The sequence below is a fragment of the Carcharodon carcharias genome, chromosome 7 (assembly GCF_017639515.1).
Source record: "Carcharodon carcharias isolate sCarCar2 chromosome 7, sCarCar2.pri, whole genome shotgun sequence".
NCBI classification, from domain to species: Eukaryota; Metazoa; Chordata; class Chondrichthyes; order Lamniformes; family Lamnidae; genus Carcharodon; species Carcharodon carcharias.
In genome coordinates, this window is record NC_054473.1 from 157257175 (window position 1) to 157285008 (window position 27834).

Consider the following 27834-nt stretch of genomic DNA (forward strand, 5'->3'; position numbering starts at 1 on the left):
TGATTCTTCAAAATTAATGTCGGTAATACATAGAAGCTACATCTTGGAAACAGGCCATTCACTCCAACTAGTCCATGTTGGTGATTACTCTTTGTCCGAGCAAATAGTTTAATCAGATTTACCCACTTTGTTCCCTTATCCCTTTATTCCCTTATCTTTCATCTACCTAGCTAATCTAACCTTGAATGTTGAATATTAATGTGAAAATCAATTATTTAGCAAACTGAATACCTGTCCTCCTATAAGACCAGCTTTCAGCTTGGGGATGTTGGTGTGGGTTCCATCTAGCTTGTTCAGATCCACTTTACTTAGTTGGTTGTGGTAACGTCGGAGAAGTTGCCATGGGAGGTCGTTGTGTCTGAATTTGGAAAAATAGTCTCAAAGGTCAAATGTCTAGATGGGTTGTGCACATTAGTTTGCATACACTTCCTTGCAATTTGTGGCAAATCAGGAAGTTTGCAAAACTATTTCAATTCCACATAATTTTGAGACAAATATTTTGCAGTTCAAAGAATTATGCATTGAGAAAGTACCCTGACTCTTAGAAATTTCTTTGAAATTCAGGTATGAATTGAAATAAAGAAGAAAATGTTAACATGGGGGAAGCACATTGATTTAGGTGCAGATGAGGAGGTTAAAGGCAAAAAAAAATGAGCATATTTAAAAAAACTGGAAGCTATCTCTCTAACCTGTTGCTATCTGCTTTAAACCCGGGGACATTAGGTTGGTTATAGGCAGCCCCCTTGGGAAAAAATGCTATTCGCTCAATTGGAGCAATATTTTAAACACACTTTTAACTTTAGTGTCACATCCTCAGGTTTTCTGGAACTTGCCATTGAAAACAAGGTGAGAACACAATGACAATTGAGGAAGCTGATTATAACTCGCTGAAATAATGCAAGTAATACTCAGTATAAAAGCTGCTTTTTTAACTTATTGGTGAGGAAGGGTTTGTTCACACTAGTTTTGCTGAGAGTTACTTTCTACACTTGTGAAACTTTCTGAATCATATCAGGATGGGTGCCGCCTTAACAGCCTGAGATTGGACCTCAGAAAAGGAACAATACGAACAGAGCTGGAACTGCCCAACATAGAGGGGATCACTAGTAGCATCAGTCTGCTGTAAAAACCTGAAGCTGGACATCAGAGAAGGGCAGGGGCAGAGAAGGGAGCAGCAGATGGAGTGCAGCTCACTGGAGGCTCTTCCCACAATATAGGATGTACAGGTGAAGACTGAGTTTCCTTGAAATGCTGGAACAGCAGTGTTTCAGGAGACTCAGGTTGTCATGTCAGGTGGTGGCAGAAACCTGTAGCCTCCTGGATGAAGACCAGTTCCTTGTTGGCCATGGTGGTCATGCTTTACTAGTAGCAGTTAAAGCCAACACCACCTCAGCTTATTTGCCTCCAGGTCCTTCCAAAGCTCTTCTGGAGGCACATCAGGAAGTCCCAGTTGGCAGCTCACAAGATAGGGTAACTGACTGACAATTATATGAATTTTGCCTGTGACACCAGTCAAACTGACTGGGCCCTCAGGTTTGCACCTCTGGCTGTCTTCCCACAGGCACAGAATACATGCATTTGCCAATCCACACAGCTACCCAGATTCAAACCAGTGTATTGGTAAAGTGCAGGAGTGTCCACCTCGTTCATGTGCAGCTGATGGGTGCAAGATTCCCAGGCAGCTGTAGACGCTTGCATTCTGTGGCAGTCCCTGATGTCTTTGGACTTAGAAGCAAGGGATAGCCTGTGGAATATTGTTATATTATTCCAAGGGAACTATATTGTCATTCACATGTATAGGTTTATATCCTGGATGCCATATCACTCATCACTTCATTACAGTCCGCGTACTGAACCAACAATGTATCATTTAATGTATCACACATGGGAAAATATACTTGATGTAATCTCCAGTATCTGTGGCAAAAAGTGTAATTATATTGAATTTCTGGGAACCACAGGGCTTAACATATGGTAGCAGGTGTTTGTGAGTAAATACCATATATTATAAATGAAATGCTGAATTAGATTGAGAAAGATCAACCCGGATTAGTGCCAGAGAGAGAAAAAAGACTGAGTGAATTGTTTGAAAATGAGAGATAGCTGCCACCTAGCAATGAATATGCAGCTCTAGCTCCGACAAATTGGGAGGCTGATGAGTTTGTGGAAACATTTGAGAAGATAAAACAAAAGTGCAGACTGACATTCAGTATCTTTCTGAAAGGCACCAGTGAAGAGGAAGGAGTCAATTACATCCTTTTACAGACAGGAGAGAAAGGTTTAGACCTTTTCAGTAGCTGGGAAATGAGTGATAAAAACCCAGCCAAAATCTTTGAGAAATTCATCACGCATCTCCAGTCAAAGTCAAACCCACTGATATGATAATCAAAGCAATGAGGTAGGAACCAAGTGAGCATGCTGATAATTTCTTAATGAGATTGACAGATGTAGCCAGTAAGCGTAAATTCAAGGATGGATGAAAGGCAGGTGGATCAGCTCATTTGGGTTTTTGCATACCCTGACGTACAAGAAACTCTGATTGGAAAGAACAAGTTCACACTATCACAGGCTGTTGACACTTCCAGGGCACATGAAGCCACAAGTAGACAGATGAATATGCTGACTACCCAAATGGCTAGCCTTCAGTTAAGTCAAGAGAAAGGCAGCAAGATTTATGCAGTGAAACAGCAACAAAAGAATGCACACCAGACAGAGAGAAAGGTGTGCAGGAACTGTGGATGACCATGAGTTCACTGATTGATCCATTTGCGGGACATTTCCTTCTAAGAGCTTGTGAAAAGCCCAATCACTAGGAAAGGATGTGCAGAACAAAGAAAGAAAATGGCCATTGTGCTACTAGAGGCAGAGTAATAGGGTGAATGAGAGAGAAACCAAAACATCCATCCCCTGAAAGGTGACAGTGAGTTTGAGGACACGTTAGACATTGGAATCATACACCTACATGAAATGTCAGGATGCAATAGTTCTCAGAGAAAAGAAATTCACACAATCACTCAGATCTGAAAAAAAGATGAGATTTAAGCCCACAGCCATAAATCTGAAGCTTGATACCAGAGCACAGAGTAACATCATCCCATTCAAACTATACCAAAAGATCTTTCTTGAAAAGAAAATAGTAACCCAAAGAAAGATGCTCCGAAATTGAATAAAGTCACGTGGATAGCATATGGTGGAACTGAGATTCCACAACTAGGAATGACCCAAATCAGAAGAGACACAAAGGAAAAAGCATTAACTGCGTTCTTCATCATTGAAACGGATGGTCCTGCTATCCTGGGATTGGACAGTTGTGAAGAGCTACAGCTGATCTCAGCGAATTATGAAATGAAGGTGACTTCACAGAAGGTTTAAGGTAGTACACCCATTGAAAAGCTCTTCCGATTGGAACTGAGAAAAGTCTGATACAAATGTATCCAAAGTGTTTTGATGAGACAGTTGGATACTTTGAAGATTTTGAGTATCACATCACTATAGATCCAGAGAAGAAACCAGTGATTAATTCCCCATGTAAAGTAACAATAGAACTAAAAGGAAAGTTTGAAAGAGAGCCCCAAGAGATGGAAGAAAAGAAAGTGATTGCCAGTGTCATAGAGCCTACAGATTGGGTAAATCCCATCATTGTAAGAGAGAAAAATTGACGGTTATGAATTTGCCTGGATCCCAAAGATCTCAATCAAGCAATAAAGATAAGTCACTACTCTACGAGCATGGGGAGAGATCACACCAGCAGTAGCAGGGGCAAAAGTTTTTAGCAAGCTCAATGCCAAATATGGCTACTGAAACATGAAGCTTGACGAGGAATCTTCGCTGTTGCCAACCTTCAATTGCACAAATTCCTGTGTCTACCTTTTGACCTTAAAATGAGTCAGAATGAGTGTATTCACACCTCGCATCTCAGAACACACAGCAAACCTGTGAGAGCTGATGAGAGATGTTGAACATCAGTGATCAGAGTCACATGAGAAGAGTTTCAGCAAACTCAGGGTACAACAAACACAGACAGTAATACGGCAGTATTGGTCAATTAGAAATGACATCTCACTAGGAGTTGGTATTCTACTGGCTGGATCCAGAATCATTGTATCCAGAGAGTACTCTTTCAGAAGATACATGAAAGCCACCTGGAAAGGAAAAGTGTAAGCTCAGCGCCAGATCAGCTGTGTACTGAATAGACATCTGCAAAGACATCGAAAGAATGATATCTACATACTGTGCATGCCAAAAGCATAGAAATACACAGCAGAAAGAGGTGGTGATAGATAGTGAAGTACCACCTAGTCCATGGCTACTGTGGGAGCTGACATATTCACACAAAGTCAAGAATGACATTGTATAATAGCTGACTATTACTCAAAGTTTCCATTCATCAGAAAGAACACAAGAACATATGAATTAGGAGCAGGGGCAGGTCATTTGGCCCCTGGAGCCTGCTCCACCATTCGATAATATCATTGCTGATCTGATTGTGGCCTCAACTCCGCTTTCCTGTCCACCCACCATAATCCTTGACTCCTGATCAAAAATCTAACTCAGCCTTGAACATATTCAATGACCCAGCTTCCACTGCTCTCTGGGGAGGAAACAGGAGTCAGACATTCACATAAGCTATGTGAGGATCCAAGAGTTTCTTCATTGCATGTCGTCATCATCCTCCTGGAATGTAGGGTCTATGGGCATCCACTGCATCTCCATCACAGCAGCCTTATCACAGAGGGTTTGTGTGCTGCCATCAGCCAGACTGGGGTCAAATGTTCACATATGCAATGTGAGGATCTATTGTATCTCCTCACTGCATGTCGTCATCATGCCCTACGAATCTAGCAGCTATGAGGGCCTCCCGTGTGCACCTGCATCAGGCCAGTGAGATGACTTCATCACTGTCATCATCACCTTTAAGGACCTCCTCACCCTCATCCCTGTTGGCGTCCTCCTCATCAGAGGAGACCTCCAACTTTTCCACCTCCTCCTCAGCCAGCTCCTGTCCCCGTTGCAGCACCAGGTTGTAAAGGGCACAGCAAGCGACAACGATGCATGACACCCTCTGTGGGCTGTATTGCAGGGCTCCACTAGACCGGTCCAGGCACTGGAACCTCATTTTTAGCATTCTAATACTTTGCTCCACCAAGGTGCGAGCTGCAGAACGAGCCTTATTGTACCTTTCTCTGCTGCACTTAAGGCTGCTGCACTTGAGGCCGCCGCACAGATGCCATCAGCCACGTCCCACCCCCTTGTCTCTGGGGAGCGAACCTTGCAGCCTCTGCAAGACATCAGGGGTCTGATACCTACTGAGAATGTAGGAGTTGTGGACACTCCCTGGGAACCATGCGCAGGCCTGCAGGATGCGTTTGTAGTGGTTGCACACCAGCTGCACTTTCAGCGAATGGAAGCCCTTGTAGTTGACATAGTTGACCACTTGTTGCGACAGAGTTCTAAGCGCCACGTGACTGCAGTCGATGGCACCCTGCACCTATGGGAAACCCGAGATCTGGGAAAATCCCAGTATTCTTACATCCTGGCTTTTCTGGTCTCGGATGAAAAGCACAAAATTGTGTGCCTTCGCGAAGAAGGTGTCTATAGCCTCATGGATGCATTTGTGGGTGGAGGCTTGTGATATCCCACAAAGGTCACCAGTGGAGCCCTGAAAAAAGCCACTGGCATAGAAATTGAGTGCCACAGTCACTTTCACAGCCACTGGCAGTGGATGACCTCCATGTCCCCATGGTGCCAAATCCTGCAGCAGGTAGCAGATGTGACCGACTAGTTCCTTGGACATGTGCAGTCTTTGGCGTCGCTGGTTCTCAGTCATCTGCAGGAATGAGTGGCGGCATCTATAGACCCTGGGTCTAGCTAGGCTGCGACCAGTAATGGCTCGCTGTGGCTCTTCAACAGCCTGTGTGGGAGCCCCAGCCGTCCCTTCTTCCAGAGAGTGCTGCTTCTCCCTCTCCCCAGCTAGGCACCTCCATTGCTCCCTTCTCCTTCGTTTCAGCTCTCTGTAAGGCATGAGGCTTACACTAGGTCACCGGGCTCCATGCTCCTGATGTACTCCTCCTATGGGGTGAAAGAGAGAGAGAGAGACACACATGGGTTAGCTTGGGTCTACTAAGAACCTCTCTTGGTTAAGTCTGAAGCCCCTTCCTGCATCCCAGAGAGTGCTGGCCAACACTTGGATGGCTAGAGTTTAGTGCATTGCATGGCTGCCTGAAACCCCACCCACCTCCGCCCCACTCCACCTGACCGATTGGCAGCAGCTTTGCCCACTGGACTGCATGCTGTGCTCTCAGCTCAGGCGCAGGTATTTTCCTAACCCGCACTGCAAGGCTGCCCTGTTAGCTTGAATCATCGGGGAGACTGGTCCAAACCAGGATGACATTGCAGGGGGAAGTGAGCGCCTCCACCAGTGACTGCTCAATGACTAGCTTTAGCAAGGAGATTGTATAACAGAGTCCATATTCGGCCTACACCAGAGGTGGTAAAGTAGAAAAGGTTGTCAGCAATGTGGCTAACAAGCGGGACAACGTCTACATCATCACCAACAAGCAACATCAACAACATCATTAACAAGTGACACAATATCAGCAACATCAAGCACAACTCCTACAACAACAAGAACATCACACACGACATTGCCAGTACAATGTGCCAACTTACTAAGAGCAATGACCACCAAATACACAAAATGGAGACACACCATCCTACCACTTGAGCGATACCTTGAAAAATGTCTTTGGTGAAAAGAAAACAAGCTATAAATGTCTGAGGGTGTTCAGAATTAGAAGCTTAATTATAAATTCTCTTTACCTTAGATATAGGGCGGAATCGTCCCAGATTTGCATGAAGTGCGGTGCCGGCAGGAAAAGGACGTTTTACCTGCTGCTGGCCTGGCGGGTTTTTGCACTTTATCATCCCAATCCTGCCTCATTTAAGCATGTTCCCAGGAAACATTCCAGGTCACTGTCAAGGCGTCCTCTGATTTGCCTGCCCCACCATTACCTCAGTCCTTCAGTAAAATGGATGCCATATTTAAAGATTTCAAGGGATAGGAAGCTGCTGAGAACTGATGGCTGCCTAAGGGAGGAAACATGCTGCCCCCAGATTTAGCGATGCCCCCCTCGAGTGCTGACTAGATGCAGTGGAAGCTTGTACGATGTCCTCTACCGCTGCTCTGGGCAAAGACCAGCAAGCAAGGTCACCAATTCAGCATGGGCAGTGGTGGTCAGCGCCAGTGCCCTGCAAAAGAAGACAGCCACCTAGTGCAGAAAGAGGGTAAATGGTCTCATCCATTCCGCCAGGGTAAGTCACTCTTTTCATCTCTCTCAACTCACACACTCAAACCTATCACATATCCACAGGGATCTCACATCTCAAGGGCAACACCACTAACTCTCTCACACACCCTCACATCTCCATCAGGCTCATAACCTCTGGAGCACGTATCCTCATCCCATCTATGGCTCTGTTCACCACACAAACATTCCATGATGTGCCATCACCTGCTCATACTCTCTCCATCTGTTTTCATGCAGGAGAAGCCGGCTCACATCAGCAGGGACAGGTCCCAGACCAGGGGGTGGAGTGGCCCACATTAGACCCCTCACTCACTTTGAGGAGCGTGCCCATCGTGCTGACTGGTGAGGACGTGGACTGTGCCTGTGATGACTGTGAGGTCAGCAGCGAACACACACGTGAGGATCCTGCACCACATCATCCTACTACTCCAAAGAGGTACTTTAGCCCCAACAGCCTGCAGCATGGAGTCGCCAACCTTTGGCTGCCTTCTCAGGTCTTCTGGGCTTCTCTTGAACCCCCTTCAACTACTAGGGAATCTCTTGAGTCCACTTCACTTAAACTCTCCTCCCTGCAGCCCCTTCTCTAATTGGGGCCTATTTCTCCTTTTCTTAACTGGCCCCCTCCTTAGGTTTGGTGCTCTGCACCTGGTCACCTGACCTGGGCTTTCATGCCCTTCTTCTTTTTCCTTCAGGCACAGGTGTGCAGGGCCTGAAGAACGCAAAGATGCAGAATTGTGCATGTGCAGCCTGCTTCTGGCCTGTAGGGAGTTAGACTTCCCGACACGCAGATATTTATGGCTTTCATAACAGGCTTCAATTTCATTTTCCAGCCCACTCCCCATATCCCTTAATTCCCTGAGAGACCAAAAATCTGTCTATCCCAGCCTTAAATGTAATCAATGATGGGGTAGAGAATTCCAAAGATTCACAACCCTTTGAGTGAAGGAATTTCTCCTCATCTCAGTTCTTAATGATCCACCGTTTATCCTGAGACTATGCTCCTGTGTTTTAAACTCCCCATCCAGCAGAAACAATCCCTCAGCATCTACCCTATCAAGCCCCTTCGGGTATTTATAGGTTTCAATGAGATCACCTCTCATTCTTGTATGAGGTCCCTGTTCCCCCCTTACAAACAGTTCTTGGACTAGGATTTATGAGAATGGATGTTATTTTTAAAAATATTTTTGGGGAATATTGTGTTATTCTGTAAAGAAGGCTGTGTGTGTGTGTTTGTGTGTCTGTGTGTTTAAATTATTTAATTAAACTGGAGAAGGTTACAAGAAGACAGGTTGTCTTGGAGGTTTAAAACATGGAAGGATAGAGGCGTTAGGTTTGAGGTACAAGTGAATAGGTTGGATCTAACATTAATATTTCTAGATGAGTTGAGAGTTTGTTTGAATGTCAAAGGGAAGTCAGAGGTGCAAAGAAACATGTTTACATCTTGTGGAAGTTCCATTGTTGAACAAAAGAGGGTATATTACATTTTATTGATCCGAAAGCAGGGACAAAATAGAAAAATGAAAGATTTTATATTTGGAAGGATTTGAGTTTCAAGGAGGTGTGAGAAGAATGGAACCTGAGATGAAAGGGGGAAAGGGTATTTTAGAGTTACTGTGGAAAGCTATAGCTGTTGGCTGTTAGCTTTGGCTGTGGGCTGTGTGAGGAAGATCTCCTGGAAACAGCTCTGGGCTGGGAGAAGATGCAGTTTGAATTGGCCATCCAAAAAGAGTTTTGGGCTGCAAAAATCGGTCTTGTTCTAAAGTCTTGGATTTCCACAGTGCAGTGGGGCAGAGTTTAAGAGGTTGTGTGGTATGCCTTTATTAAAGCGACAGCAGTTTATCTTAGGTTATATTACTGGATTTTTATAGTTAAACATATATAAGGGAGTGTTGCCTGGAAGTAGACAGTCTTTTGGGGGAATGTTTTGTAAGACTAATTTTAACTATGCAACTATAATCTTGTGTGCTTAAGTTTTCTTGTATTCTTGTTAACAAAACTTTTATTTTTAATATCCCAGAAGTGTTACTGGGCTTCTGGCTGCTGAGATCAGTACATTTTCTTCTCATTTTCAGAAAACAAGAAAAAAGGTATGACCTATAAGCCAAGTTTCCCTCTGGGATTTGCTTTGCGCAGCAATTAACATCTGCTGTGGTCATAACAAATTTATAAAGAATGAAAGTTTACCAACACAGGGTTTGGCTCAACCATAAATTTGTTGTTTTATTGTACCCACTAGCAGGTCAGAAGCTAGGAATCCTGTGGTGAGTAACTCACCTCTTGACTCCCCAAAGCCTGTCCACCATCTACAAGGCACAAGTCAGGAGTGTGTTGGGATACTCTCCACTTGCCTGGATGAGTGCAGCTCCAATAACACTCAAGAAGCTTGACACCATCCAGGACAAAGCAGCCCACTTGATTGACACCACTTCCACGAACATTCACTCCCTCCACCAATGACGAATAGTAGCAGCAGTGTGTATCATCTACAAGATTCATTGCAGAAATCCACCAAGGCTTCTTAGGCAGTACCTTCCAAACCCACGGCCACTACCATCTAGAAAGACAAGGGCAGCAGATAGATGGGAACACCAACACCTGGAAGTTCCCCTCCAAGCCACTCACCATCTTGACTTGGAAAAATATCGCTGTTCCTTCACTGTTGCTGGGTCAAAATCCTGAGACTCCCTCCATAACAGCACTGTAGGTGTTCCTACACCAGAGGGACTGTAGCAGTTCATGAAGGTGGCTCACCACCACCTTCTCAAGGGCAATTATGGATGGACAATAAATGCTGGCCTAGCCAGTGACACCCACAAACTGTAAGTGAATAAAAAAAAATATGGATAAGCCTCCTGTTTATTTCTGAGAAGAGCTCTGGCCAACCTGATTGAGGTTATCTCAAAGATCAAGGTGGACGGCAAGGCAGTAATAAATTAGCATGACTACCCACCACCTGATTTTTATCCAGTTACCATGCCATTCTTACACCTCAGAAAATCTAGAAGTGATTGGAAAATGGCCCCCAAACTCTCTGCCTAGGCCAAAAATATTCCTAAGGCAGAAAAACACGCTCTCGATTTCCCCAGATTTGGAGGTGTATTATCAGGTGTGATGATGTCAGGTGGCGTTGCCAACCTCATAATGCCAGTTTTGTATAATACGCCGGGCAGGCTTAAAAGTCGGAAACCCGCCTGCGTTATGTAAATGTCAATTAAAAGTGTGTTTAAGTCATTAATGACCCAATTGACTGCCATAATAGTGTGAATGCTATAATACGCCCTTAGAGTCCAATTTATGCCACGTGTGGTTCCTGTTTTTTTAAGAGGCAGCTTGTTAGGGAGCACTGAGTCTCAGCTTAGCAGTTAGTAAATCTGTTACTGTTGGGAGTGCTTATTTGAATCAGCATTTTAAAATCATATGAATTAGAGGCCTTTTCTCGGTTGCTGAGTTCTCTGCTGAGTGCAAAGGGACTTGGGAGTCCTAGTCCAGGATTCTCTTAAGGTTATAAGGTTCTGGTCAGACCACATTTAAAATATTGTGAGCAATTTTGGGCCTCGTATCTCAGGCAGGATGTTCTGGTCGTGGAGAGGGTCCAGAGGAGGTTCATGAGAACGATCCCAGGATTGAAAGGCTTAACATATGAGGAACGTTTGATGACTCTGGGTCTATACTCGATGGAGTTTAGAAGAATGAGGGGGGATCTGATTGAAACTTACAGAATACTGAAAGCCCTGGATAGAGTGGACGTGGGGAAGATGTTTCCATTAGTAGGAGAGACTAGGACCCGAGGGCACAGCTTAGAGTAAAAGCAAGATCTTTTAGAATAGAGATCAGGAGAAACTTCTTTAGCCAGAGAGTGGTGAATCTATGGAATTCATTGCCACAGAAGGCTGTGGAGGCCAGGTCATTGAGTGTATCTAAGACTGAGATAGATAGGTTCTTGATTGGTAAGGGGATCAAAGGTTATGGGGAGAAGGTGGGAGAATGGGGTTGAGAAACCTATCAGCCATGATTGAATGGCGGAGCAGAGTCGATGGGCCGAATGGTCTAATTTCTGCTCCTATGTTTTATGGTCTTATGGAGTGCTGTATTTTGTTCCTGGCCATCTCCCAGGACTATGCAGTATCTGAGAGAGATGGGCATCGTGGTCTTGCTTCTCCTGGAAAGATGTGTAACAGCGTACCAATTAACAGTTTCAGACTGTTTTATGGTATGCTGCCTACCCATCATAAGCTAAGTGTGTGCCAGCCTGGATGCTGTGCTCATCCATCATATGCTCAATCTGCCAACTATCCACCCTACAACTGGACAATGACATCGTTGAAGACAGCTGTGTCCTTGTTCAATCATGCTACCTTTGAGGTCCAGCCAAACTGACTTTCCTTCTGTATTCATGGGTGTGCCCTGTAACACACTGACTCAAGATTGCACATACTGAGGCCTTACTCAGCCAGGCCGCCCTCATTAGTTCATTGAGCCTTTTCTGGCATTGGACCATTTCCTTCTGACCAGTCCAACACTGCTGATCTACTTGATCACTTCCTCCCAGGCTGCACATGTCTGGTTTGGCTTCTTCCTGATACCAAGGGCAGGCATCAGCTGCTCACGTCGGTTGGAAACTACACGTAGGAGAGCTCTGAGGGAGTCCTTGTTAAATCTAGGGGCTGGTTTGGCCTTTCTTCCCTACTTCTCCCCTCAATCCAATGGTGCAGACATCTCTGGAGGGAAATATGCAACAACTAGACAACTGCTCCACTTAAATAAGTGATTAACTTGTTTGGGTTAAAAAGAATGCCACCTCTGATTGCTGCTAAGGTTTGGAGACAGAAGAACTCAAAATAAAATGCACTCACCTTAGAAGCCTGCAAACTGCTCAATGACAAATCATCCTATGGAGTTTGAAGCAATCCTGCATTTGCTGGGTCCCCTGACACTGTCTCATGACAGGGGTCCCTTTAAACTGCTCACCATGACCTCATTCCGGGGCACAGCCAATGATCATGGAGGCTGGACATCCTGCCCTCCAACACTGATTGGATGGGATGATGGCCTCAAACCCGCCCTAGGAATTACCAAGCACCAATTATAGGGCGTATTCTGAAGGTGGGCCTGCACATTGAAAGGCTGCCGACTTCTGGGTGCAGAACCTACCCTCGGCACCCCAGTGTATTATTCAGCCTCTAATGAACTAATTAACTTCCATAGACAAGCATATAGTTTACATTAAGCTTGTCACTGAAAAATCAGCCAGTGAGGTATGCATTTCCTCTTTATACATTATAACTTCTCAAAGTACATTGGAGAGCAGACAGAGGGTAAATCAGAATCTCTCCTTACAAAGCACTGACTGTTGATGATAGGTGTGGAAATTCTGTGGTATAACCACTGGTATTGGAACTTTTCTCCATCAATTTTCAAGAACATATATTAAGAAAAAAGACAAACTTGGGTAAAATGACCAAAAATTTTCTTGAAAGCTGTAGACAACTAAATGAATGTCAGGGTCTTTTTCACTGTAAGTCCAGCTTGATGATTTTTGAGGAAGTTTACATTTGACACCTTTACATAAAAAATTTCACTCACCCATCTATAAGAGGAGTTTCTTTCATTAGTTTCTCTGCCTGCTGTCGGAATTGATCTGCAGAACAGGATGTATAAACACACAAAAGGAAAAGAAAAATCCGCATCTTCTCTATTGCTGATATTTGTGGCTCGGGTATCACTTAGTTGAACTTCCTGTTTTCTTGCTCTCATTTTATATCAGAGAGATAAGTCTAACATTTAACCTCTCAGCTTATAAATTCATTATCTTTTGGCGCAGTCACTAGAAATTCTGTAAATAGCTAATCAGAGTGACTGGCGTCATTTGGAAGTGAGAAAACTAGGAATATTCCAGGTCAGGTTCTTATTCCCATGATGTTTGGAACCAAACAGATTGAGGAAATTTGTGTATCAGAGCATTAAGCTGCTTCTGCACTGTTGTTGCACTACATGTAAAGGTCCTAAATCTTCTGTCATTTTGAGAACCCACCTGAACAAACTGCATAGAGCTCATTTGTAAACAGGTGCAAATCACCTGGTGGTGCTGTGCACGAGCATTTACACACTTTAACATCATTACTGCATTCTAAGTAAATTTGAGCCACATAAACCAAGTGCAGCTGCTCCCTAGTAACACAATACAAACAGTGATGAGGAGCCTGACAGACATTCAAAGACTCTGCGAACTTTCTTTGCAGATGTTTTTCTTCAGAGATTTTCTCTCTGAGACTGGCTCCTAGGAGAAAATTTGGTGGAAGGTTGATTGTTTGTGATAATGCTGCAGGTTGGCAGGACGATAGTTGCTGAAGTATTCTCATTACACTGGCTATCTTCCACTGACCTCAACATCAACTGTAGCTTTGGGGCCACACATGCTCCAGATGCCCAAGGCCCTAGGGGATCAGGAATTTGCAGATGCCTGCTTCGAGGCAGCATCTGTGGAGAGAGGAACAGAATTAATGGGATGGAATTTACAGGGAGACAGATTATCCACCTCCTGCGGCCAAAATGTCCGTGCCGACCAGAAAGCTGTCTGCTACGCAGCGATAATACACTGGGGGCAGCTGTGCCTGATTTAATTCCTCCCATTTGGGAGGAAGTCCTGCCCTGGAGAGCTGCCGGCCAATCTGGTTGCCTGGCAGCTCTGTAGTCCCAGCAGCCCCAGAATCAAGTAGTGGCCACTGCTGGGACTACAGGCAGTGCATGAAGATGAAGAAGTCATGGGGCAGAATCTTTAGGTCGACATGCGGGTGCGCGCCCGACCTGATCGGATGCGGAATGACGTTGGGCGAGCATCCCAATGTCACCCTGCACTTGCCTGATATTTTGGTTGGCGGGCGAAATTCAGAAGCACGTCCACCGACAATTAAGAGGCCTATTAAGGCCATTAAAGTTGTAATTAACTCCAATTTTTCATGGTCCGTCCAACCTTATGGTTGGTGGATGGAACAATTGGCCGGGTGGACGTTGCATTTTTCTTGAAACCTCATCCAAGGGTGGGATTAGGTTTCTGTTATTAAATTTTAAAAAAATCTATGGACAGCATTTTTATCACATATATGTTCGGGTGACTGATTGTGATGCTTGGACATTTTTTTCCTTACTTTATAAACTTTATTCATTGGTTTTCAAGTCTTCAGCTCCCTGAGACAGCTCTCTGCATTCAGGGAGCTTTCATTCAGTGCTCGCCAGCGCTTAAGTCAGCGCCCTCCCTCCCCAGCCCCCAGCCCGGCAGTGCTGAGCATTTTGGTGCACACTTCATGCTGGCTGGCCGGCCGTTAATTGGCCAGCCCAACGTGAAATCGCAGTTTGTTCCCTAATGGCTCCCAGGCCCACCGATCGCACCCGCACGTCAACCTAAAAATCCTGCCCATGGATCCTGGACTTCAGGAAAGTCAGGGATTCTGGTCCGGTCTGCCTGGCAGATCCCAATGAGGGGGAGGGGATGTGGAGAATGGGTTTTAGAGTTTGGGGGAGGAATAAAGGGTGGTGGGGGGTATGATCTTAGGGGTTGCTCCCAATGGGCACAGACCAATCTCCCCACCCCAAAGGAGATATCCCCCTTTTTCTACCCAACTGCAGCCCGCACAGTGATAGCTGCCGACTGCTCACCTTGCCTCTTTGCCTCTTCCTTCCCCAGCGGGAGTAGAATGGCAGCTGAGGTGGAATGAGGCCCTTAAGGGGGCCTTCATTGGCCACATAAGGACCTCAATAGGCTTGAAGGGCAGGCAGGCTGCCTGACACATTATCCGTCTTATCGTAATCTGGGAGACAGGTTGGGAGTTGGCAAGAAGGCAGCAGGCAGGCCACCAGTTTTATTTTATGAAATCTGGAAAAAGTTACAGATGTAACAGGTTTCACAAGCAAATAGAGAGGGGGAGGGGGAAGAAAGAACAAGAGGGAAGGTTTGTCATAGGGTTGAGGATATTAGTGATTTAAATGACAGCAATGCAAGATAAATGGGTGGTAATGGGGCAAGTAAAGGTGAGCTGAGAGGTGCTGTAAGTGGCAACAGCAGAACTGTTACTAACAGCTGCAGTCTGAAGAAAGAGAAGCACTGGTTAAGGTGTGAAATTGTTGAACTCAATGTTGAATCTGGAAGGCTGTAATCAAAAGGTGAGTTCTATTCCTCAAGCTTCCAATTAGAAACCTTCTTGCCTTCCAGACTCAACATAGAGTTTAAAAATTTCAACAATTTCAGATCTGAACCACTGCCCCATTTTTCTGAATAATGGGTGCTTAACAATGTTCAGTTTTGTTCTTTCCTATGTTCTCCTGTTCACTGTCTCAGTGCTCACAGAAAACCTATTGAATCTCTAACTTTTTCTACTTTCAAAAGAGGACCTAAATATTTACTCTGCCTATCTCCGCGGATGCTGTCTGACCTGCTGAGTATTTCCAGCATTTTCTTTTTATATTTCAGACTTTCCGCATCTGCAGGTTTTGCCTTTTGTAATTTTTACAGAGTTGTGTAAGGCAGCTGTTGGGGTGGTGTGTGTTTGAAGTCATAGAGGTTTACAGCACAGAAAAAGGCCCTTCGGCCTGTCGAGTCTGCACCAGTCAAACAAGTACCTAACTATTCTCATCCCATTTTCCAGCACTAGGCCCATAACCTTGTATGCCATGGCATTGCAAGTGGACATCCAAATACTTCTTGAATGTTATGAGGGTTTCTGCTTCTACCACCCTTTCAGGCAGTGAGTTCCAGATTCCCACCACCCTCTGGGTGAAAAAAATTATTCCTCACGTCCCCTCTAAACCTCCTGCCCCATACCTTAAATCTATGCCCCCTGGGTTGTTGATCCCTCCACCAAAGGGAAAAGTTCCTTCTTGTCTACCCTATCTATGCCCCTCATAATTTTATACACCTCAATCATGTGCCCCTCAATCTCCTCTGCTCCAGGGAAAATAACCCCAGTCTATCAAATCTCTCTTCATAACTGAAACTCTCCAGCCCAGGCAGCTTCCTGGTAAATCTCCTCTGCACTCTCACTAGTGCAATCACATCTTTCCTATCATGCGGATTTCAGAACTGCACGCAATATTCTGGCTGTGGTCTAACCAATGTTTTATACAGTTCCAGCATAACCTCCCTGCTCTTATATTCTATGCCTCAGCTAATAAAGGCAAGTATCCCATATCCTTATCTACCTGTCCTGCTACCTTAAGGGACTGGTGGACATGCACACCTAGGTCCCTCTGATCCTCGGTACTTCCCAGGGGTACTTCCCAGGGTCCCCCCATTCATCGTGTATTCCTGTGCCTTGTTTGTACTGCCCAAGTGCATCACCTCACACTTATCCGGATTAAATTCCATTTGCCACTGATCAGCCCTTCTGACCAGCCTGCCTATATCCTCCTGTAATCTAAGGCTATTCTTCTCACTATTTACCACCCCACCAATTTTAGTGTCATCCGCAAACTTACTGATCAACCCTCCTACATTCTAGTCTAAATAGTTTATATATACCACAAACAGCAAGGGACCCAACACTGATTCTTGTGGAATCCCACTGGACACAGGCATCTAATCACAAAAACACCCCTCACACTCTGCTTCCTGCCACTCAGCCAATTCTGGATCCAATTTGCCAAATTGCCTTGGATCCCACGGGCTCTTACCTTCGTTATCAGTCTCCTATGTGGGACCTTACCAAAAGCCTTGCTGAAGTCCAAGTAGACTACATCAAATGCATTGCCCTCACCTACACACCTGGTCACCTTTTCGAAAAATTCAATCAAATTGGTCAGACATGACCTCCCCTTAATAAAACCATGCTGACTTGATTAATCTCTGCCTCTCCAAGCGTAGATTAATTCTGTCCCTCAGAATTGCTTCCAATAGTTTCTCCACCACTGAGGTTAGACTGACAGGCCTATAGTTCCCTGGTTTGTCCCTTCCTCCCTTCTTGAATAACAGTCCCACATTGGCTGTCCTCCAGTCCTCTGGCACCTCTCCTGTGGCCAGAGAGGTATTGAAAATTATTGCCAGGGCCCCTGTTATCTCCTCCCTTGCCTCACTCAACAGCCTGGGATACATTTCATCCAGGCCTGGAGATTTATCTACTTTTATATCTGCCAGACCACTTAGAAGCTCCTCTCTTTCTATGCTAATTTCTTTAATTATATCACAGTCCTTCTGTCTGATTTCCATACCCACGTCGTCCCTCTCACTTGTAAACACCGTCACAAAGTATTCATTTGGAACCCTACCTATGTCTTCCGTCTCCAGACACAAATTACCACTATGGTCCTTAATGGGCCCTACTCTTTCCCTAGTTATCCTCTTACTCTTAATGTACTTCTAAAATAACTTTGGATTTTCCTTTATTTTACCTGCCAATGTATTTTCATGCCCCCTTTTTGCTCTCCTAATTTCCCTTTTAAGTTCCCCCCTACACATTCTATACTCCTCTAGGGCTTCCGCTGTTTTGAGCCCTCAGTATCTGCCATAAGCTTCCCTTTTTCTCTTTATCCAATCCTGTATATCCCTCAACATCCAGGGTTCCCTGGATTTGTTGGTCCCACCCTTTATCTTTACTGGAATATGTTGGTCCTGTACTCTCCCTATTTCCTTCTTGAATGGGTCCCACTGCTCTGACGCAGATTTAACTAAAGGTAGCTGCTCCCAGTCCACTCTGGCCAAATCATATCTGATCTTATTAAAATTGGCCTTCCCCCAATTTAGAACTCTGATTTCTGGCCCATCCTTATCCTTTTCCATAACAACCTTGAATCTAATGGAGTTATGATCACTATCTGCAAAATGCTCTCCCACTGATACCTCTAACATTTGCATGGCTTCATTCCCTAAAATTAAATCCAGGACCGTCCCCTCTCTTGTTGGACCTTCTACGTACTGGCTTAAAAAGCTCTCCTGGATGCATTTTAAGAATTCTGCTCCCTCTAAACCTATCACACTATGAATAACCCAGTTAATGTTGGGGAAGTTGAAATCCCCCACTATTACTACCCTATTATTTTTACATTTCTCTGAAATTTGCCCACACATCTGCTCTTCTATTTTTCTCTGGCTGTTTGGGGGCCTATAGTACACTCCCAGCAATGTAATTGCTCCTTTTCTGTTTTTAAGTTCTACCCATATGGCTTCATTTGAGGAGCCTTCTAAGATGTCGTCTCTCCTGACTGGTGTAATTGATTCCTTGATCAATATTGCGATACTCCCTCTTCTTTTACCTCCTTCCCTGTCTTGCCTGAAGACCCTATATAACACGGGACTGAGCTGCCCTGTCACGCCTCTAGTTTTAAAAAAACCTATTTTAAGTTAAATACAGTTAAAAAAAAGTTAAATTATTTATGTACTTTAAATAAAAACTAGAACTCTTACCTTTCCTTAGCTCAATCTATTTTAAACTGGAGAAAAAACTGGAGAAAAACATTTATCCACTACTCACTAATCAGCTCTCACCTTTGTGCTGAAGTCACTTTTTGAAGTTGCTCCACACTGTGCTGGTTCTGATCTCTCCGTCGCTCTCTCATGCTGTCTTGTGATGTCACTCTTGTTATTTCAACAAGAATTGACTGCAGGACACTCTTCCCAGACTGCTTCACTGCGATGCTGACTGCAGGACACCCTTCCCAGACTGCTTCACCACAATGTTAATTGCAGGACACTTTTCCCAGACTGCTTCACTGTGATGCTGACTGCAGGACACTCTTCCCAGACTGCTTCACCACGATGCTGACTGCAGGGCACTCTTCCCAGGCTGCTTCACCATGATGCTGACTGCAGGACACTCTTCCAATGCCAATGTGGGTGACAAAATTGCCTGAGAATCAGCTAGGCAATTGGATTGTCTGGTTAAATATCTGGTATCAGGCTAGTTACTGAGATTGAAGGACAGCCAAGATCACTTTCCACTGAATAAATCTATTAATTTGTCTTTGGACCAGTTTTGTCATTTAGAAATAAGATATGGAGCTTGATTTTCACAGAGTCAGGGAGACTCTATGGAACTCTAAAAATGGCAGACCTAAGTCCTGCCCTCATTTCTGGCAGATCCCATTTTCACTAGTAGGGGAAAGGGGGCAAGGCGTGACGCATACTGGCACAAATTACAGATCAGCTGGGCCATTTAAACTCAGTGCACAGAACAAGCAGATCCAATTTTTGCTCCAGAAGCTGCCTCAACCCGCATGTATATTCCATGACTTTTATGTTGGAGATGTAAATGCTTGTGAAGGGTGGATAAGGTATGTAGAACTATCAAGCTGTCAGGTTATTTAAATCCTTTGCTCTTTAATATTTTTAAAAAAACCTGCCTACCTTTGTCTGAGTTAAAGCAAAAATCAGTTCTAGCAGTTTCAATAGATGTTTGTTCACATAACTCCAAGTGCTATCATTATAGCATTATTAGTACTTGACTCCTTCATTATCACAAAGGTTGGGGGTTGTAAGGTCACAGTTTGATTGACAGTTCCAAGAGGTAATTAAAGGATTAGCTGTCTTTGATGTGGGGTTTTGAATACAAATGCTTGTTCGTATAAGGGATTAAGCACTTGATGGGATTTAAATGAATTGAATTGGCTTTCATGAATGAGTTTCTTTTATATAGTGAAGTCTGTAATAGATGCTTAGAATTTTATTTCATCTCAGCATGGCTCTTGTGGTCTGTACATGTGGATAATAGGTGAATTGGAATGGAGGGCATAAAGGCAAAGGGTGGTGGGCATGGGTTGGCTCTAAATTAAGAGACCATGGGGATGGGGGGGGGGGGTTATGAGTTGGCATGGTGAGTACGAGGGGCATGGGTTGGCATGGACGGTATGAAGGATCATTGAGGGTGGGTGGAGGGCAGGATTGGTATGCATGGAGCATGGAGAGTGGATCAGGGTGTGTGAGGGCTAAAGGGCCTAATATTTAACAAAATAATTTGCAGAAAACCAGAAGAGGCCTTTTAACCAGCACTCGGAAACCTGTGGCTGCCTCCAATCTGTGTTCAGGGTCGGTGGGCTCGGCTCGATTCCACACCCGCCACTCCAGAATGAAAATCCCACACCATTCAGGGTACATTTTCCTGAGGCAGTTGCAGCGAGCCAGGAAATTTCCCGATTTCAGCCATCCGCCTCAATGATGAAAATCTGGCCCATGTATTTTGTATGCCTATCACTGAGATTGGTTGTGGATATTAAAACTGGAATTGACAATCCCGAGAAGTCAACTGGACTGAAGTGGCATATCAGGATGCGTCATGGGATCATTCAGGCTTGGCGAAGTTGCGTATATAAGTTTTAAAAGCGCTTGCAGTAAAAAAAACTAGAATGAATATAATAGGGAATGTGAACTTTTGGCCAGGCCAGGAAGCTGATGGCTAGCCTATGGTCCTATCAATGGTGGAATGTAACCTTTGGGTCAGGAGTAATGAATGATCTATGAGTTATACTGTAATGCCTGACCTCAGGATCAAGCTAAGCTACGCTGATGACTTGGTACTACAGTAAAATGTCAGGATAGATAAGCAAAGTTCATATTTTGGAATAAACTGTGGACATTGCTTGTGCTATAGGTCAGGTCATTCCATGATTTGGTTTGCAAATTCGTCTGTAATTGCAGATGCACCAAAAAGGTCATTCCATGTTTGTGTTGTAAACTCATTTGTCATCACGGATGTACCGAACCAGATGTACAAGACAAGAACATTGAGAGTTAATATGAGTTATCACAAAGATGGAATAAATAATCAACAGAAAGTGTAATTTTGAATTGCCTCTTAGAGCACTTTGAGAGAGCACTTCCCTATGCGCAAACTTGTATTGAATAAACTGCTGCTTGTTTTTAACTACAGCTGATCCTGTTTTGAGTGTCTTTCAGATATTCCACAACAGTATTCATGGTGTGGATAGGGAATTGTTGGAGCCCTCAAGCAGACTGGGGTATGAAAATTAGTAGCATGAGCATTGCTTTCAGCGGGTTGATTGTGTGAAAGAAAGAAAAGAAAGACTTGCATTTATAAAGCACATGATGTTAGGACATCCCAATGTGTTTTACAGCCAATGAAGTTTTAAAGTGTAGTTACCATTGTAATGAAGGAAATGCAGCAGTCAATTTGCGCACAGCAAGCTCCCAAAAGCAGCAATATGATAATGGGCAGAGATTTTGTTTCTAGTACTCTTGGTTGGGGGATAATTATTGGCCATTGGGAATAATGCTCCTGCTGCTTTGTTCTTTGAAATAGCACCATGGAATCTTGTATGTCCACCTGAGAGTCAGATGGAGCCTTGTTTAATATCTCATCCAAAATAAAAATGTAAAAATGGCAGTTTTGAAACTTACTAGTAAAATATACAATTATGGTTTCATTAATGTGTAATTCCTCATTATAGCTGGATTTAATATTATGTAAAGCATGTAAACTCCCATTAATTACTGTAAATGTTGAATTATCAGTGGTAACCAGCTACTATAGGTGACATTGGTGACCCTATGGATGCTACCACTCTCTCCATGACAGACAATCTCGCAATTTCCTATATCACCAGTCCACAGCTTATCATGAAAATGTAATAATTTTCATAATAATGTGATTTATTGTAAAAGTGGGTTAATAGTGGGGTTTGGATTAGTTTCTCTGTGTGGATGTGTGTGTGGGGGATTTAACTGAATTGCAGACAACTAGTCTGGAGCTTTTGAATTATCAGAAGGGAAGCTAGGTTTGAAATGCTAAATATGTAAACATAGCTGAAGCTTTTGGATGTGAGGTGTGAGGAACATTTGCAATTTTGGATAAACCAGAGTAGTTTGAATTTCAAAGAGATGATGGGATGTTACACCTAGCCATAAGAAGTTAAGCCAAACAGTGTGTTTATTTTTCCCAAAAATTGCTGATAATATGAATACAATGGAAGATTAATATTATGGAAACAGTAAAGCCACAAAGACATATTAGAACAATGGGATTTACATTAAAAAGGGAGGAACATGTATAAAGGAGCTGAGGTTATGTGTAAGATCTAACAAGTGTGAGAAACCTCCAGTCTCTAGGTATTAAGTTGCTGTCTACTGGAACTGAAGCTAATTTAAAACTCAGGTAAAAGCAAAATACTGTGGATGCTGGAAATCTGAAACAAAAACAGAAAATTCTGGAAAACCTAAGCAGGTCTAATAGCATCTGTGGAGAGAAAACAAAACAGAGTTAATGTTTTGGGTCCTTATGACTCTTCTTCAGAGAAAACTCAATGCCTGGGACTGTTGGAATTTATTTGTTTTTACTGTTGCCTTAATGGAGGTGTAACTGGGAGTCAGATTAATTAGGGAATTTAAGAGTTATTACAGTAGTAATTTGTAGAGCTATGTATGTGCTTAAAATCTTTTCCTCTCTTAATAAATGTTTAACTTAGTTTTGTAAAAAATCTCTATGACTTGGTGAACTTATTACTACTGAATTCAAGGCATGCATCTCGAAATAAAAATTCAAATTGCAAAACAGTTGTGGCAATTGTTTCAAGTTTCCCTCTGGGATTTGAGCAGCTCAGCATTTACCATCTGCTGTGCCATAAGACAACTGTTGGAGTTGGACAATTCTCTTTGCTATTGTGGAGAGTGTGCATGACTCATTTATATCTCACAAAGCTGCTGCTGTACATTTATCATCTTCCTTCCCAATGATGACCCCCAGAACTCAGCATGTGTATCTAGCTGAGCAGAGTTCAGAGAGGATTGACCCCTGATGCTGAATCTCTGGAGTTGTCCCAACTAACCAAATTAACTTTCTAACTGGACCCACCAAAACGTGAGTGTTTGCACTGGTGCATGTCTGAATGTCCTGTGATGGTGCACACTCGGAAGGAATGAGGTCCTCTGAGGAATTGCCCTGGCATCTCCAGCATCTTTTGCTATGTATGAAGACCCTGGAAGGCGAAAGACAGGGAGAGGAATTAGTCCTGACAAAGTCACAATTTTGACAATCACCATATTCAGTCTTCTCATAGTTCAGTACTTGATGAAATAAAGTCAGCATGTACCAGGGATATTTTAACTTCTGTCACCAGCCACCTATGAGTTTGCAGTCTCTCCATCTTTGACTAAGAAGGTTACTCCTCTGCATCTGAGAGTTAGATAATTTGTTGCAGGCCACCTCCAGTCCCTCCTCATCCTGGCATTTTGTGCTCTCTTCTACAAGGGGCAGAAGAATGAATCAAGGCCAAGTGTTTTCCATTTAGCGAAGGTGACTAATACAAATGTATCACATTACTTATGAATTGGGTACACGAAGGGTTGAGGAAATGCAAAGAAAAGGCAGGATGGATGGACGCAGCTGAAACTTACGTGTGTTTGACTAGTGATATAACAACATATGTTTTGCAAGTTAGAGTGTGGGATGAAATGTTCAAACCACAAGTGCACCAGAAGAGCTCCTGAATTGGTTCAGTCATAAGCCACTTCCTAACTGAGTCTAAGACAATGCTCCTGCTACTCAATTCCTCAACCACCTCCAACAATGCCTTCTTGGTGACAAGAGCGGAATTTATCTTCCAATGCTGGGGAAAGTTTAACCCTCCTACTCCAGACTGCAGCCAGCAGTAATTCAAGAGAAGCATCACTGAATTGGGATGCTGCCCTTAATCTTTGTGAATTCATCCTAAATGCCTTCTGACTTCTCCAAATTCCATTTCTGCACAGGCCCTGTAAACACTGGACTTTAAATCATGCCTTATGAGTGCACTTCACACCTGTTACACAGCTTAGAGACACAAAACCTGGAATATAGGGCTGGATTTTCATCCTAGGAGCGGGAGTTGGGGAATTTTCTGGCTTGGCACACCCACCTAACTCAGGAGAAAGTTCTGTAAAGGCGGAATGTTTGCTTGGGAGGGTTGGGGGCAGTGAGTGCTGGACACAGGCCCATCACCCCCAGGAAAGAGTTTGGAGGCAGCCACAGGGGCTGCTGAATGCCGGGGCAGGCTATTTAAAAGGCCGGCCTTCGTCCCAGTTATAATAAAAACAGTAAAGCCTTCTTCTAGCCCTCACACCTACTCACCTCCCACATACTCCCGATGTGACCTCATGCCCTCCAACATACTCCATGGCTCCTCATTCCCTCTATGCCAAGCTATGCCCCACCACCTGCCCCACAAGGCCTCTCATTACCTCCATAAGCTATGCCCCTCCCACCACTCTATCATGGCTCCTCATACCCTCCATGCCAAGCTATGGCACTACCATGCCCATCCGCCCACTATACACTCTGTACGGAACAAATGAACCCTATAGTGACAATAGGATGCATTAAAAAGCTTTAAAAAAAGTAATTCTTTATAAAAATAACTTTCACTACAGCCCAATAAAAGTGTCAATCATTCCAACCAATTCAAGTATCATTAACAGAAACTGCAAGTACTTGAAACCTCTGTCTTGTGTAAATAAACATTGTGAAATTGATAGAATGGATTGGAGAACTAGAGCTGTCAATCAAGCAATATTTTCCCTGGACTGCAGCTGTTTCAACACTCTAATGGACGTCTGGGCTCTCAGCCAAGAATGCATAATAAATTCCATAGCTTGGCATGGAGGATATGAGGGTCCATGGGGGTGGGTGGGGGGCATTGCTTGGCATTGGTAAGAGCTTTTGAACTTACCTTTCTAAAGGTTCCCTCATCCAGACTATGGTTCACGACACTTCTGAGATGCTTTGAAAAGTTGGCCCAACACCATGAAAATTGTGGAGGACTAGGGTATACCTATTCCTGCAATGGAAACAGCCAGGTCAGGAGTGCAAGGTGTTGGCTTGTGACCCGAACCAGCTCACATCATTAAATGGCACTGCTGAAAATTGGAAACCCCAGGAATGGGGTGAGGAATTCCAGAACCAGGTCCCAGCTATCATTTCCATTCCTCCAAGGAGGCTCCTTGACTCCATGAAAATCCAGCCTTAATGATTACATTAAGTTGAAATTGGAGAATTTTTCCTAACTTTGCTTCTGGATTTCACTGAGGTAATCCTTCCTTCTGCTCGCAAGCTATCCTTGCATTAATATTGGGGCTTATGTCTCTATTGATTACTTAAAAATATCAAAACCCCTACAAACCTGATATACAACCTCTTACAGAACTTTGATGCATGCATAAAAGAAATTAGTTTTTCTCATGACTTTGATTTCTTACTTGAAAAGCAGCCATTGCATCTGAGAACTGCTTAATGTAGAAATCCCTAAGCCTACATTGTGGAAAGTGGAAGGAAACAGTTTTGCACAGATCACAGAATACACATGGTTAGTTAATGCGTTGTTTATCTCAACAATATTTGCCATTACAACAGATTGGTCTATGATAAGATGATCTAAAACATTTAGAAAAGATAGCTTGCCTTTTCTTCTTGTTTGCTCTAAGGGGAACTGAATATTTTGCATGATTTTACTTCCCAAAAACTATCCTTTTAGTGCTTTGCACCATGCATCCCTTGCTTGGTAAGAGAATGGGCAGGCAGCCTAATGTGAGGTCTGTGTCTACCCCTTGCCTCCAATTGTGCTCCCATTGTGATATATAGGGCACAACATTGCATTATGTGTCAGGGTCTTGATGTCAGGGTCAAACTGGGGTCCCGGCCCCGCACAGTGTCGGAAGCAGTCGACCAGTGATTTTTCCTGAATTGGCCAATAAGTGGCTAGGGTGTATGCTCGCTGTCCAGTTAAGGAGGATGGGAGGGTTTCCAAAGCTGGGGGACCAACAGGAGGCCTTCCTGCACATAAAAAGTGCAGGCCTGCCTTTGCAAATAAGGGGGAGAGAGACAGGTTGCCTCCATTTTCAGGTGCTCTCTCAATAACTTTAAAAAGCCTAAAATGAAAAGTAGCTACAGCTGCTGGGCCACTGTTGTGGAGGGGGAGCCCATGTGACTCGGGGGGATTCTCAGGATCTTTCTGGGTTGCTGGCTCACCTCTCTGTTGCTGGGAAGCTTCCTCCAGGCAATGGACCTGTTCCCAACATGGCAGAGGCTGAAAAGTCCAGTTGGCTTCTAATAATTGGCCTTTAACTCGCCTCAATTGGCTACCCAAAGCCCTCAATCCCCCCTCCCTGGCTTGTGTGGTGTTGCCAGCAAACTGGCACAGATGGCAGCATGAAATTACTCACTCATCCAGCCCTGTTCTCCCCCCATTTTGGAGCAAAATTCAGCCTATAGTATGTTCTGGGCATATTTTTGAGAGGTTAGCTCCTTCAGACAAAGGCACAATCTCAAGAGCAGTGGCTCAGTGTCAATATCTGCTCCATGTCAGATATTAGCTGAGGCTCAGTGGTTGCATTCTTGGGCTGGGTTTTCCCCCCAGGGACTGGAAACAGGAGCTCGGACCATTTCTGGGTCCTGAACCAACCTCCTGGGGGGGATTTTTAACGGAAGTGCCCCTTAAAAGGCATAAGGACAGTTTTGGTGTCCAATTAAAAGCAGCAGGCAGGTTCTTGAAGGTGGAAGGCCAATCAAAGGCTTCCAGCTTGAGAGGAACAGCAGGCTGCAGAAGAGGGTAAGTCATAGAGAGGGTAAGTCATAGAGAGGGTGCTTATGGCGATGCCCTCTTTTAGAAGTTTAATACAGGGCAGCTTTTTTGCTGCACCCTTATGCAGGCAAGTAGGGAGGGAGGGCCTGTAAGCCTGCCATGAGCACTGAACCTTGGCCTGCCGTTGGATGCCTGCCCGCCAGGGAGTTAAATTGCAGTTAAGGAAATTGGAGGGTGACTGGAAAATCCTAGTCAGCCTCCATTAAATGTGGTTAAGAAGGCTCTTAATGAGCCTAATTGTCTGCTTGCATCATGGGGTGGATAACCCTGCCGGACCCAAACCCACCTTGGCAAAAATGGCTGAGGCCAGGGACGGGTCGGGAAACCAGCACGCTGGCTGGCACCAGTATTTACGGGCCCCGTTCACCTCCTTTCCCAAGACGCAGCCTGAAAATTCAGCTCCTTATCTCTGAATCAGAGTAATGTAAATCCAAAGGCAGGAACTTAAGCACAAAAATCTAGGCCAGCAGTCTAAGCCCTGCACAGTCCTGAGGGAGTGCTGCACTGTCGGAGGTGCCATTTTCCAGATGTGATATTAAACCCTGTTTGCTCTAAGATCCCATTGCACTCTTTTGAAGGGTCCTCACTGGTGTCCTGGTTAATCACTTAAAAACAGATTATCTGGTCATTATTACACTGCTATTAGTGGGAGAATGCTAGGGGCTAATTTGCTAATATACTTCCTAAATTACAACAATGAGTATACTTCAAAAGTACTTCATTGGCTGTAAGGTGCTTTGGGACATCCTGATGGTATGAAAGACACTATGTGAATACTGGGCCCTTGGCTGCATTTTGAATAACCCACTGAATCCTGGGTCAGTTCCCCTAGACTGGAAGGAGGCTAGTATAGCCCCTATCTTTTAAAAAATGAGATAAGATGGCCCTGGATAATTACAGGCCCTTTAGATTTACATCAGCACCAGGAGAGATAAAACTATATAATGACACAACAGAGAAGGAGGCCACCTGGCCCATTGTG

General features: G+C 44.2%; 2 protein-coding genes across 2 annotated transcripts in view; both read right to left on the bottom strand.

The window, feature by feature from the left end:
- dpep1 (dipeptidase 1) overlaps window positions 1–27834 on the bottom strand; it is a 121602-nt gene that overhangs the window by 37091 nt on the left and 56677 nt on the right. Inside the window, exons 4-5 of the mRNA XM_041191691.1 lie at window positions 12891–12945; window positions 232–358 (exon numbers count right to left, since the gene is read on the bottom strand). Coding sequence (XP_041047625.1) covers window positions 232–358; window positions 12891–12945 — 182 coding nt within the window. The remainder of the gene's footprint in view (window positions 1–231; window positions 359–12890; window positions 12946–27834) is intronic.
- Window positions 24955–27834, bottom strand: part of zgc:162592 (uncharacterized protein LOC561993 homolog) — an 85964-nt gene continuing 83084 nt past the window's right edge. The window contains exon 3 of the mRNA XM_041191692.1: window positions 24955–25052. The gene's annotated coding sequence lies outside the window, so the exon portion shown is untranslated. The remainder of the gene's footprint in view (window positions 25053–27834) is intronic.